Below are 16,038 nucleotides of genomic sequence, written 5' to 3'. Positions count from 1 at the left end.
CTACTGGGTGCTGCTTCGGGCTACAATTCCCATTGACCCCAGCCTGCACTGCTGCTTTGGCTGGGTGTAAATCTGTATCCTTTTGTAATGCCAACATCAGATAATTACAATTATATTTAAATCATTTCTGTAATGTTTCAGGGTAGCAGGTGGATGCTTTGCCTCGTTTCCTCACCCCAAGTCTGCTAATAAACTCTTCTTGACCTTCCATATCCTAGTGTTCTGGACTACAACTCCCATCATCCCTCATTTGGCCAAGGCAACTGCAGAAGCGGAGAGATGGGAATCCAACATCTGAAGGGATGCAGGTTTCCTGCCCCTGTTCTAGGAGCTTGGTCCTGTGAGCTCTGGAGATAGCTAGAGCATGAGACTCTCAATCTCAGGGTCATGGGTTTGAGCCCCATGTTGAGTAAAGCATCCCTGCATTGCAGGGGGTTAGACTAGATGACCCTTGTGGTCCTCTCTTCCAACTATACAAATTCTATGATTCAGAGCCAGGGATGGCCCCTCAAAATCAACACAGCATCTCAGGCCGGTAGCAAAAAAATGTGTTCCTGTACATGTGCTGAGTGCCTAGTTCAGCACCATTAGTGAAATTGAAGGTAAACACCCTTAAGTCAAGGCTTTAAAAAGAGAAAGGGAAAGAAAAGTACTGGGTTTGAGCAAAGTTCTGTGTGGCTGAATGGTCCCCCCCCCAAAAAAAAATCTAGCCAAGTCATGGGAATGAGGGTGTGGCTGAGGACCAGCAAAAGTACTGGAAATAACTTGAGGAATCCAAGAGCTCTGAAGTCAGATTACCCCCAAGGGGAGGACAGACTCCACACTCCCACTCGGCCAGGTCCCTGCTCTTCCCATCTGAGACAACCCACATTCCCTCCCTCCTGTTTCCATTTTTTGCAGCGTTCCTGTTATCCTAACACACACACACCCTGAAATTTCAGCCCTCCCTTTTCCATTTTTAGCTCTGCAATGACTAAATATTTATCATTTCCCGAGTCCCTTATAAGGCCTTTGCCATGTCAGAATGAGGGGAGGGGTGTGTGTCCTTATTCGCCTGCTCCTCCACCATAGCAGTCTGTCTGCAACTCCCAGAGTCTGGCAACCGGCTCATCTCCCAGTGGAGTTTGTTGCGGGGGGGGGTCTAGACATGAGGAGTAGGCCTGACCTCCAGCATCTCACCTGCCCACCACTTTAAAAAAGAAAAAGTAACTATATAAAGTCAGCCTTCTCCCACCTGGTACCATCCAGATGTTTAGGACTACAACTCCCATCAGCCCCTACCAGCACAAACTAGTGTATTTCAGCACAGAACGCCAGATCTTGCCCCTTCTGCCCTAATCTTCTTCCTCTTTCTTCCACTATTCTGAATGCAAACCTCCAGCACATCATATATGTCAGAACTCAAACCAGGAACATGCAAAGCAAAAGAGAAGGAAGAAGTGACTCAGAGCATGGGCAGAGTACATCCTCGTCTAAGATCAGCATCCTAGGTAGGTTTGAGAGGCTTGTCCTGTTTCCTTCAAGTCTCTGAAGCTTGAACAGATATCACCAGCAGATGGCTTTTCTTGGGGAGATGCTAAGGAGCTCAGCAACTGAGAAACAGCATCTTCCCTGAGTGTTCATGCTGCTCCGCTGACTGTGCTCATTGAGCGCTTAGGAAGTTATCTTCTACAAAGTCCATCTACTGGTCCATCCTTCTGTGACTGGTGACAGCTGTCCAGAGACAAGGAAGTTTTCCCCACTACTTACTACCTGATCTGCTAGAATCATAGAATTGTAGAGTTGGAGGGAACCACAAGGATCATCTAATCCAACCCCCTCCAATGCAGAAATCTTTTGCCCAATGTTCTAACCCCGAATCCTGAGATTAAGACTCTCATGCTCTACCAACTGAACTATAACCTGGGTCCTTTTTGCAAGCATAGGCAGATGCTTTGCTGCTGACTTTTGCTTATCACCCTGAACCTAAAGCAAGATTCCAGCTCTCTAGTTCTGAACAAAGCACTGATTTAAAATAATAACCGTTTCTTCATTCTTTAAAGCATTTTTACCCTGCTCTTCAGTTTAAGAAGGCTTCCAGAGAAGTTTACAAAGACCAGTAGTAATAAGATACAGTGGTACCTCTGGTTATGAACTTAATTCATTCCAGAGGTCCGTTCTTAACCTGAAACAGTTCTTAACCTAGGGACCACTTTAGCTAATGGGGCCTCCTGCTGCCAGCACACAAATTCTGTTCTCATCCTGAGATAAAGTTATTAACCCAAGGTACTACTTCCGGGTTAGCGGAGTCTGTAACCCATAGTGTTTGTAACCTGAGGTGTTTGTAACCCGAGGTACCACTGTATGCTCTTTCCTGAAGCTTATAATCTAAAAGACACAACACAAAAGGAAAAAGGGACTGGGAGGGAGGAGGGGGAAATGCAAACTCAGCTGCTAGTTCCTCATGGCTCAGCACAGAGGAAGCTGCCTTATTCCAAGCCAGGCCTGGGATTTGTCTAACCCAGAAATGTCTGCAATGACAGGCACGAGTCTCAAAACAGGAATTTTGCAAGTGACATCAGTTAACCTGGAAGACAGACGGCCCCAGCCAGTCGGATGGCACAGACAGCACCTTGTGGAGTGGAGAGAAAGAATCAGCCTCAGGCAAGGAGGTCAGGCTCAGTACTGCTTTCCCTTCCTGACCACTGCAAAGAAACTTTCAGGCTAGCAATGTCAGTGTCTTTTGCACTTGGGCAAAAAAAATGAGAGGCACAAATACAAGATGGGTGACACCTGGCTTGAGAGCAGTACATGTGAAAAGGATCTAGGAGTCTTGGCTGACCACAAACTTGACATGAGCCAACAGTGTGACGCGGCAGCTAAAAAAGCCAATGCAATTCTGGGCTGCATCAATAGGAGTATAGCATCTAGATCAAGGGAAGTAATAGTGCCACTGTATTCTGCTCTGGTCAGACCTCATCTGGAGTACTGTGTCCAGTTCTGGGCACCACAGTTCAAGAAGGACACTGACAAACTGGAACGTGTCCAGAGGAGGGCAACCAAAATGGTCAAAGGCCTGGAAACGATGCCTTATGAGGAACAGCTAAGGGAGCTGGGCATGTTTAGCCTGGAGAAGAGGAGGTTAAGGGGTGATATGATAGCCATGTTCAAATATATAAAAGGATGTCACATAGAGGAGGGAGAAAGGTTGTTTTCTGCTGCTCCAGAGAAGCGGACACGGAGCAATGGATCCAAACTACAAGAAAGAAGATTCCACCTAAACATTAGGAAGAACTTCCTGACCGTAAGAGCTGTTCGACAGTGGAATTTGCTGCCAAGGAGTGTGGTGGAGTCTCCTTCTTTGGAGGTCTTTAAGCAGAGGCTTGACAACCATATGTCAGGAGTGCTCTGATGGTGTTTCCTGCTTGGCAGGGGGTTGGACTCGATGGCCCTTGTGGTCTATTCCAACTCTATGATTCTATGATTCATGTCTATGGCTGTCCCTGGTGTCCTTGGCATGGCACAGTAACCTGCTGCCCAAGAGAAGAGGCTGCTTTCCTACTGCAGCAATGACCCATCCATTCAGGCTCACACCTTTACTAGACTGGCAAAGCAGGAACTCAAATGAGATGACCGACCTCCTAGAAAGACCACCAGATGCCAGGGACTGACTGGACAAGGAACAGTGGAGAACCCCCTAGGGAAGCCTCAGAGCCAGGGGAGTGGTGGTGGGACACGGAAGACAGGTCAGAGGACGGAGGGGAGGCAGAATGGTTGGATGCTGAACCAGCAGCAGGCTTGAGGGAGAGAGGGGAAGAAGAGCCAGAAAGCGCTGCAGACACAGGATAGGCAGCTGAGGAGGAGGTAGGGGCTGAGGCTGCAACAGATTTACAGGAGCCTGTATTCAGCTCCACTCCTCCTTTGTCTTCACGGCCACAGAAGTCTTCATGGGCTTTGCATGTAGCAGAGCAGAGAGCTCAGAGAGCACCGGGGGGGGGGGGGAGCCCTCCCCGACAGAGTGAATCAACTTTACTGCTCGTCTCTGAGTCTGATCTGCAGCTGAACCAGCCCTGACACCAGATTTTCCTAGAATACAAGGGAGTTGCACTTCCACCCTCCCCAACTTGGGAGTTTGTAGGACAGGGGAAGGAACTCCTCCAGTGACACCATCTCTAACCTGTCCCCTTGCATTTGGACCAAGCCCCCACTCCCCACAACCCTTTACATAGCCCCTTGTACAGTTTACAACAGGGGTAGAGGTCCTTTTTCCCTTCTGGGCACCTTCCTGGGGGCTGCATGCAATTGCTTGGCGGAACTGGAAACAAAATGGTCAGAGTAATGAATGTTAATGTTTACTTTTGTGCAACAAGGCTGGTTTCCACACATACACCTATTCTGGCAATAATAATAATAATAATAATAATAATAATAATAATAATAATAACAATAACATTTTTTATTATTTATACCCCGCCCATCTGACTGGGTTGCCCCAGGGACTCTGTGCGGCTAGCAGCATATATAAAAACATGATAAAACATTCAACCTTAAAAAGCTTCCCTATAGAGAGCTGCCTTCAGATGTTCCCTAAATGTTATATACAGTGGTACCTTGGTTCTCAAACTTAATCTGTTCTGGAAGTCTGTTCCAAAACCAAAGCGTTCCAAAACCAAGACGCGCTTTCCCATAGTAAGTAATGCAAAACAGATTAATCCGTTTCAGACTTTTAAAAACAACCCCTAAAATTCAACATGAATTTTACTATCTAACAAGACCATTGGTCCATAAAATGAAAGCAATAAACAATGTACTGCAGTAACGCAATCAATCAATCAATCAATCAATCAGTAGTTGAACTGGGTTCCACACAGTCAAGAAAACAAAACAAAAAGAGCTGCAAAAACGCAAAAATATCAATAGCAAAAACAGACAGACCTCAGCGTAACACTCAAAACAGAAGTGTGACACTCAAAACGGAAGCGTGGCACTCAAAATGGAGCACGTTCAGCTTCCGAAAAACGTTCACAAACCGGAACACTTACTTCCGAGTTTGCAGTGTTTGGGTTCCAAGTTGTTGGAGTACCAAGGCATTTGAGAATCAAGGTACCACTGTAATTACTCATGCCAGTCAAAAGCACTCAGGGGGTGGGTGGCCAGGGAGGAGGGGCTGGGCCTGGAGCCTGAGGCCCCTTGCAATTCCCTCTTTTCCCATTTTTCCAATTCACCATTACTCCTAGCATCGTGGGCACCCAAGCATCCTCATTCCACCCCCCAACATGCCAAGATACCATGGTTGCTGCAATTTCTAAGCTGGATTGCCTCAGCAAATGCTCTGCGTGGGTCTGCCCTTGAAGACAGCGCAGAAGCATCAACGGGCGCAGAGCGCAGCTCCCTGTCTTCCTGTTACAGCTACTGTGTGACAAAAACCAGATTTCGGTCTGCTCTGCACAGCACCAGTTGCATTGTTTACCCATTTGCTTCCGAGTTCGATTCCACGTGCCAGAGCTGAAAGTTTTGCAAAGCCCACCCATCGACAGAGGCCTAAACGTCATACATGTTACTATTTATTTGCTTCCTTTGTTAAATTCACATCTCAATGTTCCACTAAACGGTGCTTAATCAAGGCAGCTAACGGAGTAAAAATTGAAACATAGAAAACCTAATTGTTACATGGGGGGTGGGAATGAGGATATCCCCCCCCCACCGGATGGGCCACCTGCGTCCTCCAGGTTTTCCATCCCTGACTGCTCTGTAATTGTGGCAAAATTTGCTAGACCTTTTCCAGATGGGTTTCAACATAGAATCATCTTTCACTTCTAACAGGCATTTGTCCAATCTGGGTCATTTTCTGGGCTTATTCAGTACATTGATTGCTTTTAAATGCAATTTTTTAAAAAATTGCCTCTCCTGTTGTTTTCATGATTGCACAGAGTTGTTGTTTTTTATGTCACAAACCACTCTGAACTACTTGGAAACTAGCAACATCGTAAATGGGTTAAATCAATAAAAACATGATTCCCTTTCACCTCCATTTACCACTTCCTGGTGCACAAGCTTCTACCCGTAACCTAGAACACAACTTGTGAAATGCAAACTGGGTTAAAAAGGCCTGCAAAGGAACCGGCAGCCCCTGGTGCAAATCTCATCTTTGCCATGAAAAGCCTAGGTAGCCTTAGGCACGCAAAAGCGACACAGGAAACTGCCTTAATGCAGAGTCAGGCCTGCACCAGAGATGGGGAACTTTGCCCCCCCCCCCCCGCCATGTTATTGGACTACAATTTTCATTATCCCAGAGTCAGGCCTGCACCAGAGATGGGAAACTTTGCCCCCCCCCCCGCCATGTTATTGGACTACAACTTTCATTATCCCAGTGCAGAGTTAGATGAGTCTAATGATACCATTAAGGCCCTTGGCTCTCCTGGTCTGAAGACATTTCCAAGCCTTACCAGGAAATGATTGCAGTCAGTCCTACGATCTTATTTATTTTAATTTTTTTCTAAACCAGAGGAGTGTACAACTGTAAAAATACAGTGCTATCAAGCGATAATATAAACAATATGAATTAAGAAGCAATGAACTACAGTACAAGGTTACTAAGCAAGACAAAGACAACAAGTATTGCCCTACCACTGAGCTATGGTCTTCCCATAAAAGATAAAGTAAGCTTCTAGTCCTCATGGTTGTGAAGAAAAGGCAGATTTAAGCAGGGACCTGGGAAAAAGCCTTATAGTACCAAGACAGGCTATTGGTCCATTTGGCTCAGTATTGTCCACACTGACTGGCAGCAGCTCTCCAGGGTGTTGGACTCTTTTGCAGCCCTGCCTAGCAATGTCCAGGTTTCAACCTGGGACATTTTAAAACACAAAGCATGCCCCTGCCCCTCACCTGGAGGAGCCCTTCCCCCAAACTGCCCCTCCCCTCGCAACCTTTTGCACCTACAATACAGGTTTATGAACACAGGGCCGTTGTAAAAAATTATACCAAGATATAATTAGAAGGCTTTAGCGTATTCTTGTGCGTACAAAGTATGAAATAGAATAGAACAGAATGTAGTTGGTAGATCATGAGACTCAATCTCAGGGTTGTGGGTTAGAGCCCCAAGATGGTCAAAAGATTCCTGCATTGCAGGGGGCTGGACTAGATGACCCTCGTAGTCCCTAACAACTCTATATTCTGGATGATAATATATTATATCCCTTGGGTTTATTAGCAACACCGGCCTACCTTAAAAGGCAGTTGTGAAACCCTACCCCGCCCCTTCACCATTGCTCGTGCATTCCCCGCCCCTTTCTCCACTTCCTGGGTCCAGACCCCCCCCCCGCCCCCAAAAAACCCCTCCTCGTGTACTCACAAGACCCTGAGTCACCGTCTCTCCCTCTCCCCCACCCCACGGCCCCGCTGCCCCACCCAGCCTCACCATTTCTTGGTGCACTCTACCACCAGCTCCTGGTAACAGGCCACGAAGTGGAATTTGGCCGCCCGCTTGCCGACGCGCTGGAGCCGCTTCCACACCGAACTCATGGCCGCCCCGTCGGTTTCCGCGGCTGTCGCCTCGCTGCTGCGGCCCCGGAGGAGAGCTGTGGATCGCCGCCGCCGCCTTCTTCACACCCCACCGGCGCCCCTCCGCTCGGCCCCCATCACCCGCTGCTGCTGCTGCTGCTGCTGCGTCTCCTCCTGACCCCGAGCCCCGACGGGGCGAGCAGAGCAGTCTGCAGAGAGCTTGCCTCCTTCTCCTGCTGCTGCTGCCGTCTGAACGCCTGGCTCGCAGCCCGCGGAAACCTGGCCGGGAGGAAGTTGGTGCAGAGCGAGAAAGTTACAGACATCGAAGCGGGGAGAGGAAGAGAGAGCGGAGGGGGGGGAGCCCGGTCTCCGTCCGCCGCTGGTAAACGGGCTGTGGGTGTGATCTTCAGACGGAGAGGGCGGAGCGCGGGAGGGAGAAGCAGCAGCGAGGCAGAGAAGGGAGCGAGCGACAGCTGACGGCAGCTACAGCACCCGCACCCGCACCCACCCCGGGATATCGGGGGTGCGTGTCTGCAAAGAGACCCTCAGAAGGGCTCCCTCTGGGCCTCGGGCTTGCGCTCCGTCGTTTTGGCCATATAAAAAGTTCCAACCTCCGCTGAGCTGTTTCTGCCCATGAACAGACGGCCTCCTCCTCCCTTCCCCAACCCCGACCAAAGTTCGTAAATGGCTTCAAGACGCCGGCCTGCTGGGCCGAGCAGCAGCGTAAGGAAGAAAGCCTGTCTTAGGAAATAGTGCCTCTGGGCACATGCAGAGTGTCTGCCCGCCCCTGCTCAGATGGGTACCATGTTTTTTCCCCCCAAGCCACTCCCGTATATTAAAAAGGGAAATAAATAAAAGACGCCACAGTGAGCAATTCCTCTCCCTCTCCTCCTGGCCCTACACTCTCCTGCGTTGGCCATTAACCAGGAGGAGGAGGAGGAAGAAATTCTGGCCAGCTGGCAACCCCGCTTTGTCAACAGCAAAACTGGCAATGCTGCTTGGCAAAGACCAGGGCCATGTGATTAAGTAAAGACGTAGTGGAGAGAAGGGTGCCTTCTGAGCATGTGCAGAGTGCATTTTGCTTGCCATGAAATAATCCCTCCCATCGAGGGTTAGAAGGCTGCATGCTGAAAGGGTTGATCTCCAGGCCGCTTTTGAACCTTTTTACATTTACGTCCAACTTTTCTTTCAAGCAACTTGGGGGGACCTACCCGGTTCTCCCTGAGTCTGGTCCCAAAACCCCTGTGAGGTAGATTAGGCTGAGAGATAGGCTGCCATGGAGCTTCATGGCTGAGGGGTGGGGTTGAACCCTGGTCACCCAGGTCCTAGTAGTCTGACACCCTAACCACTGCACCACACTGCCACATCCATTCCTTTTCTCCTCACCACTGGGGCTGCTCTTCCACAACAGATGATAGACAGATGACCTTGGGTCGTGCTAGTCACTTTCACCCCCCCCCACCAAATCTAACCTACCTCACAGGGTTGCTGTGTGGATAAAATGAGAGGGGGCTGTGTGCGCCCCCTTGAGCTATTTGGAGGAAAAACAGGCTATCAATAGCATTAATTAACAAGCAGTAACATTCTCACTGCCATCCACAGGCGTTCCTTGGAGGGTTCGGAGAGAGAATGGTAATAATACTACCCACCCCTTCCTCATCATATTGCAGGCCAGAATGTATGACAGGATGGTTTTTTAAATAACAAAAACAAAGTAAGGATCCTCCCAAGCAGACATGCTCTGAAGTTTTGTTGCCCACTTCAGGCCCCAAATTCCAGGTCTCTGAATCTTTCACCTCAAATTCTGAGCTTTCATCACACTCCTCAGCCCTCCCTCCTTCCCTTCCTCGCCTGCCATCTCTGCCTCTATCCCTTCCTTCCTTCCCCTCCCTCCGTCCCTCTCTCTGCTTCTTTGGCTTCTTACATATTTGCCTTCTAGCTCAGAGGGTATAAATAAGCACCCCGTAAACTGATCCCAAACTGATCCTGGCATCATCCTGGGTGGGACGGGTTCGTCATGGAAATTCACCAACCCCAAATTTAGCAACCGAGGGACAGAATCTGTCCCAGAGGCTCCGGAAGGGCAAGTGGGAGGGGCGAGGCTCGTGTAATAGCCTAAATAATGTGACACCCTTCAAAAGAATGGGTGGTTTAAAACGGGGTGCTCACCTATCCCCACACAATCACAGCTCTACTAACTGTAAGCAACACACAACTGCAAGTGACTTTTCACATTGGGGTGTGTGTGTGTGTGTGTGTCTGTGCATATCCTGTTATGGCTCCACCCACACTAGTGATTTGCCATGATAATAATGGAGGGGGAGTAGCAATGCACCTGAGCAGGCTCTTTTAAAATCGCCCCCGTTTTTAAATTTTCTTTATGTATGCCACAACAGCAGCAAGAATACTTATTGCAAAGTATTGGAAGACGCAAGATTTACCCACCCTGGAAGAATGGGAGATGAAGGTGATGGACTACATGGAATTGGCGGAAATGACTGGCAGAATCCGAGACCAGGGAGAAGAGTCGGTGGAAGAAGATTGGAAGAAATTTAAAGACTATTTGCAGAAATATTGCAAAATTAATGAATGTTAGAATGATGTCAGAATGAAGTTAAGTGGTTTAAGCAGCAATGTTATAAAGGTGTATGTAAAAATGGATTATTAACAGGTGAGAATCCAAAGTTATAATATATTAAGTTAAAGGATTAAGATAAAAACAAAGAGGGAAAGAAATTGCTGAATTAACTAACTGAATTAGAATACAAAAAAGGGAGGTGTGAGGAGGTCAGGGAAGCAAGGAAATGAATGTAAGGTGGAAAGATTGATGTATTTCTTTAAGTGTTTTTTAATCTTTTTTGTATTTTGTATTTTTCTTTTATTCTTATTTCTGTCTTTTTTCTTTTCTTTTTATTTATGTAATATTTTTCTTTGAAACCTTAATAAATATCATTTTTAAAAAAATTGCACTGAAGTGCTTTTTTAACATTAGGTACTATTGCACAATTGCAAACTTTTATAAGGTTGGTGTGTGTGTGTTAAAATCTGCAATTCAGTGGTGGGGAACCTCAGGCCCAAATGTGGTCCTCCACGCCTTTCCATGTGGCCTTCTGACTCTTCCAAGTCTTCCCTGGCTTTGTACCTTGAGAGTTTTTGCCTGTCTTACATGTCCCTGAATTCCAATCATGCCTCTTGCTTGCCTAGATGGAGGGCAGAGAAGGTTGTGCGATTGTGTGTGGGAAACTAGCCTACTGTACAAAGATTTGCATTGATGCTCTGCTCACTTTTGCCTCTGGTACCATAGAGTGTAAGGTCATACCATCCAACATTTCTCCAATGATAATAGGGATGTTCTATTCCACAGTAATAATAATTTTATTATTTGTACCCTGCCCATCTTACTGAGTTGCCCCAGTCACTCTGGGCAGCTTCCAACATATATAAAAGCATAACAAAACATTAAAAATCTTCCCTAGACATGGCTGCCTTCAGATGTATTCTAAAGGTTGTATTGTTACTTATTTCATTTGCGCAGGGGGTTGCATAAGTCCATACCCTCCAACATTTCTGCGATGAAAATAGGGACGTCCTAAGGAAAAGCAGGACATTCCAGGATCAAATCAGAAACTGGGATGGCTTCTGTAAAACTGTGACTGTCCCTGGAAAATAGGGGCACTTGGAAGGTCTCTAAGGTTATCAAATCTGCTATTTATTATGGCTTTGTCCTACCTCCACTCCTGGAGGCAGCATGCCTCTGAAGGTAAAAGGTGAAGGTAAATGACCCCTGGATGGTTAAGCCCAGCTGAATTCGACTATGGGGTGCGGCGCTCGTCTCCGCTTTCAGGCCCAGGGAGCCGGCGTTTGTCCACGGACAGCTTTCCGGGTCATGTGGCCAGCATGACTAAACCACTTCTGGCGCAACGGGACACCGTGATGAGTGCCAGAGTGCATGGAAATGCCATTTACCTTCCCGCTGCAGCGGTACCTATTTATCTACTTGCACTGGTGTGCTTTTGAACTGCTAGGTTGGCAGGAGCTTGACAGAGCAACAGGAGCTCACTCTGTCATGCGGCTTCCCACAGGAGTCTGGCTGGCTCTTTGCAAACAGGATGCCAACCAAATGGGCCACTGGCACTTATGGGGTAGCTGTGAACAGGAAGGCAATTATTATTTCTAATATTTGCACCACACCTTTCCTCTAACAAATTCAGAGGATTGTCTCGTTGTTTACTTCACAACAACTCTGCAAGGTAGGCTACGCTGAGAAACAGTGGCTTGCCCAAGCCCACACAAGCAAACTTCATGACTCAGGAGGAATTTGTGTGAATCCACCCAGGTCCTTTGTCCATGACATCACACCAAAATAACAATGTGCTGTCAGAGCGTGTTTTCCGGTTTTTAGCGCGGTTCCCCACGGTTGAGCCCTTGGGAGGGTGGTGGCAGTCAGCAGCTGGAATTAATAAAGAATCCTTAAGGCTCATTTGGAATCTGTTGCTACCTGTTCCAAGGCAAGCATTTAATTAAGCACTCGGAGCTTCGCTCTGTGGTGCAGGACGTGAGCTTCCAGTTAAGAATGCTGTGTAAGCCAAAAGCTTTCATCATCCTTCATGCCAACAGAAGCTGATCCAGCCCAAGGAGTTATCTGACCCATTTGGCATCTCTCGCTCCAAAGCCTAGTCAGGAAAGTGCAAGCACGCTTTGAAAGCCTGGTGTGGAAAAGTGGTTCTCATGGCAGCAAGCCTGTGCAGAGCTACAGGTTCCTGGTGGCTGGGAAAGTGCGTTTCTTGCTTTTCTCAGTGCTCACAAGAGCTCTAGAGGTGGGGAGGAGTACTTGGGGGGGACGGACAGCCCCACCCAGGACAAACAGAGCCTTCCTGTGACTCAGCCTGGCAAGAGCCGGCTGCTCACCCTGACACAGCAGGTGAGTGCGGCTGCCCCTGGGGCAAGACTTACAGGTGACTTTGGCCCAGGGCCTGAATAGCAAAGAGGGATCTGGAGACGCCTCGTTTTCTGCTGAAGTTTCTGAGAAAGTTGCCCAGACAGAGTAGGCCAATTCGGGCGAAGAAAGAGGCAGCGGCGTTGGATTGCCAAGAGGGGCTGGCTGGGAAGGCCTCAAGTCCTGCTTGAAATGAACAGAGGAATGTGCCCTCTTCGGAGTCAGTTCCCTGTGTCATTTCCAGCCCAGTATTGCCCACACAGCGGCTGGCAGGAACTCTCCAAGGTTCCAGGCAGGGCCTGATCTGGACATGCTGAGGACTGAACCTGAGACCTTCCAACTGCAAGGCACATGGTCTACCATGGAGCTCCAGACCTTCCCTAAAAGCTGCAGGGAGTGACTGGGTTTTGGGACCTTGGTTACATGGCTTTGGGGATTTGGGCAAATCACTCACCCCCAGCCTCAGGTGCCTTTTAGAGGAACAGCAGAAAAGCAATTTGCAATTTTACAAGATGCATTTAGTAATCAGGGAGGGACCACCGTGCAGGAGCAGAGAATATGTTCTGTGTGCAAAAGGTCCCATTTTCAATCATTTCCAGGTAGGATCTGTGAACGACTCCAGTCCAAAATTCTGGAGTGCCACTGCTGGTCAATGTGGACCAAGGCTGGCTAACTTGTGGGTCTCCAAATATTGTCTGACTGCAACTCCCATAATCTCTTGGCCATTGGCCACGTTGGCTGGTGGGAGCTGTAGTCCAAGAACATTGGGAGGACCAAGATTAGCCATTCCTGGTGTCAACAATATTGAGTCCAATGGACCAATAGTCTGACTCCATGGGCGCCAGCCTCCTATGTTCCTTCTGCTGATAATGTGTGTGGATGCTCAGTGTCCTTTAACTGCATGCAAAGTATTACAATTGAGGTTTTACTGAGGGCAGGATTAGATAGCAGATTCCTCCCAGCTTTTCAGGGTTGATCATTTTGTACTTAATGAGAGATAGCCCTAGCACAAAAGCCACATGTGCTCTTGAATTGCTCAGAATTACCTTTTGCCCGCTTCAAATACGTCCTGTTCACTATTTTTATGTAAAGTGGTGAATGTTAACACCCAACAGTGTTTTGTGCAATGGTAGTTTGTTATCTCCATGAAAAAAGTGTGTGTGTGCGCACACACACAAAACCGTCCCGCAATTCTGTAAACAGCCTTGCTCTTAGAATCTCCTCTTCGCACCATATTGGATGGTTTCTATTCAGTACGCTAATTCCCAGAAAGCACTGAATTTGGGCTGGAGCTTTACTGCTGAATTTCTTTCCAGTTCCAGCAAGGAGCATGTGTGAAATGTCCTCCTCTTCACTTGTAATCCCCCTCTGCAGCTTCTGCCTGGGGCTGTTGAGAATTGCAGTCCGGAGGGCACCAGGTTGGCAGAGTCTGGCTCTACACAAAGGCAGGGTTGGAGCTCACCAACTTTTCTCAGGCAGTAGGGGAAGGGGGAAAGTCCTCCAACACAGGATATTGTTACCCAATACAGATTAAGTCATGGGTCATAAGGCTGGGCAGAGAACACTCATTCATTCCAGAGGATGGCCTGTGCTCTTGTTTCTGATCCTTAGTTCTCCTTAGTTCTTGTTTCTGATCCTTTGCTTGCCACATTTTGTGCATTTCCTGAGTGCATCTAATGACTATCCAGCTGCCATCCATGCTCGAAAGCCAGAGAGCTCGCAGGCTTTTATCACGGAAGATAGTATTGTAGCCTAAACACCAGATCAAGTGAGATAACTGAAATCTAGGCAGCTCCTCAAAACTTTCCTCCTTTGAAGTGAGTCTTTCTTCTTTTTCTTTAGCACTGAAAAATGCCTGGAACAACTGATCATCCTGATACACAAAGTCAGAGAGGCCCACAAGTCTAGCCACTTCTGAGATCCCTCTCAGTTGTGGCACCAGCAGCTGTTTCACAACTCAGCCCGAAGGAATATTCCAAACCCCTGATTTAAAGGAAGTGCACCAGTCCCTGGAAGAGTGAGGCAGATGTAAATAGGAAACTCAGAAGCTGTGTGTGTGTGTGTTGGAAAAATATTTCAGACTTCTGGGAGCCAGCATCTAAATGTTTAGACATCTGTCACCCATGCTCAAAAGCCTGGGCGCATGCAGGGTTTTGAGGCAACACAGAACACTGTGTTCATTTGTTCCAGTAAGGCGAAGAGTTCTTTGTAACTCCAAGAGACGGGGCAGATTCACACCACACTCTTAAAAGCACAACCAACTCACATTTAAAACACATGACTTTCCCCAAATAATTATGGGAACTGTTTGTGCAGCTAGAGTTCCTAGCAACCTTAACAAACTACAGTTCCCAGGATTCTTGGGAGGGGGGACCATGTGTTTTAAAGGCACGGTTTGGATCTGCCCCCACTCCCAATCTTGCTTTCCTTTTCTGCCACCCTCATGGTACAGTACGAGGAAACAAAAGCAGCTCAGTTTTGCCAAGGAGTTGTGTATAGACTTGGTAGGCATTCCCTGGCACGATGCCAGAGCCAAGAATGGGCGGAAACAAGGAGCTGGGGAAGCCCAATTATTGAGACAATCTGAAAACCAGACAGATTCCAGCAACCTCACAAACAGGAAGAAGGGAACAATGGTTGCCTCAGCGTGAAAGGGATACATACGCTGGGGTGTGTGAAAGAGCAAATACTGGGGCAACAGATCTGTAAGAATTCACCCAGAGCCTGTTTCGGTTGATGTTTGAGGTAGTGACAGTGCCTCTGACCATGTGCTGAGTAGCTGAACCTGGGGGAGGGGGGAACCTGTGGCCCGTCAGATGCTGTCGAATCCTTACCCTCGGCATAAACCAGGCATAGGCAACCTCGGCCCTCCAGATGTTTTGGGACTACAACTCCCATCATCCCTGACTATTGGTCCTGTTAGCTAGGGATCATGGGAGTTGTAGTCCCAAAATATCTGAGGGCCAAGGTTGCCTATGCCTTGCATAAACCATTCCACCCACTCCCCCCCCCAAAAACTATAGATCAAGGCAGATGACTGTCAGTAGTGGTACCATTTGGGGGCAGCAGGAGTCCCTCCCCATTGCAGCCTGGCAACATTTTGAAATAAACTAAGCAACACACATTGCCATAAAGTGGGGAATAAGACCATCACATCTAGAGTCCCAAACATACCTACCTGGATCCTTTAATATTCTGAGTCATGCACAGTTTGAAATCGTAGCAAAAGTTGCCAGTCTGCTGAGTGTTTCTCAATTTTTTTAGCTAAGTGGTCATCTATTTGGGATTCTTTATACCTAGTTTTAAAATAACAATAACAATGAGTCACTCTTCCGGCTTCAGCAAGAGGAAAAAACCCAAGGATCCTCTAGCTTCCTACTGTGGCCAGGCTCCCAGCAGATGTGTCTGGCTTCCAGGCAAGCAGCTGTCTCTTAATGACATCGGTGCTGAAGGAAGTGATGTGGGGTGAAGCCCATCTCAGTGTGACACCGACACCTTTGCCAGCCTGCCTGCCAGGCTCTGCCTCCACACCAGGGCTAGAGGAACCTTTTCTCAGCCTAAGGGCCACATTCCCTTCCGGGGGCCACACACCGGGGTCTGAGGCAGACGTGGGCAGAGCAGTG

General features: G+C 48.0%; 1 protein-coding gene across 3 annotated transcripts in view; it reads right to left on the bottom strand.

Annotated features, from left to right (window-relative positions):
• Window positions 1-7,889, bottom strand: part of EHBP1L1 (EH domain binding protein 1 like 1) — a 42,647-nt gene extending 34,758 nt beyond the window's left edge. For 2 of the 3 annotated variants that reach the window (XM_081175413.1, XM_081175414.1), the window contains exon 1: window positions 7,397-7,889. In XM_081175413.1, the coding sequence (XP_081031539.1) occupies window positions 7,397-7,500 (104 nt within the window). In that variant the 5' untranslated portion in view covers window positions 7,501-7,889. The remainder of the gene's footprint in view (window positions 1-7,396) is intronic. The other variant, XM_081175416.1, reaches the window with a different exon arrangement.
• Window positions 7,890-16,038: the final 8,149 nt, after the last annotated feature.

The sequence above is a fragment of the Podarcis bocagei genome, assembly GCF_964188305.1.
Source record: "Podarcis bocagei genome assembly, chromosome: 16".
Taxonomy (NCBI): domain Eukaryota; kingdom Metazoa; phylum Chordata; class Lepidosauria; order Squamata; family Lacertidae; genus Podarcis; species Podarcis bocagei.
The sequence above is the reverse complement of the archived record's forward strand: the minus strand, read 5'-3'. Positions and strand labels throughout refer to the sequence as shown.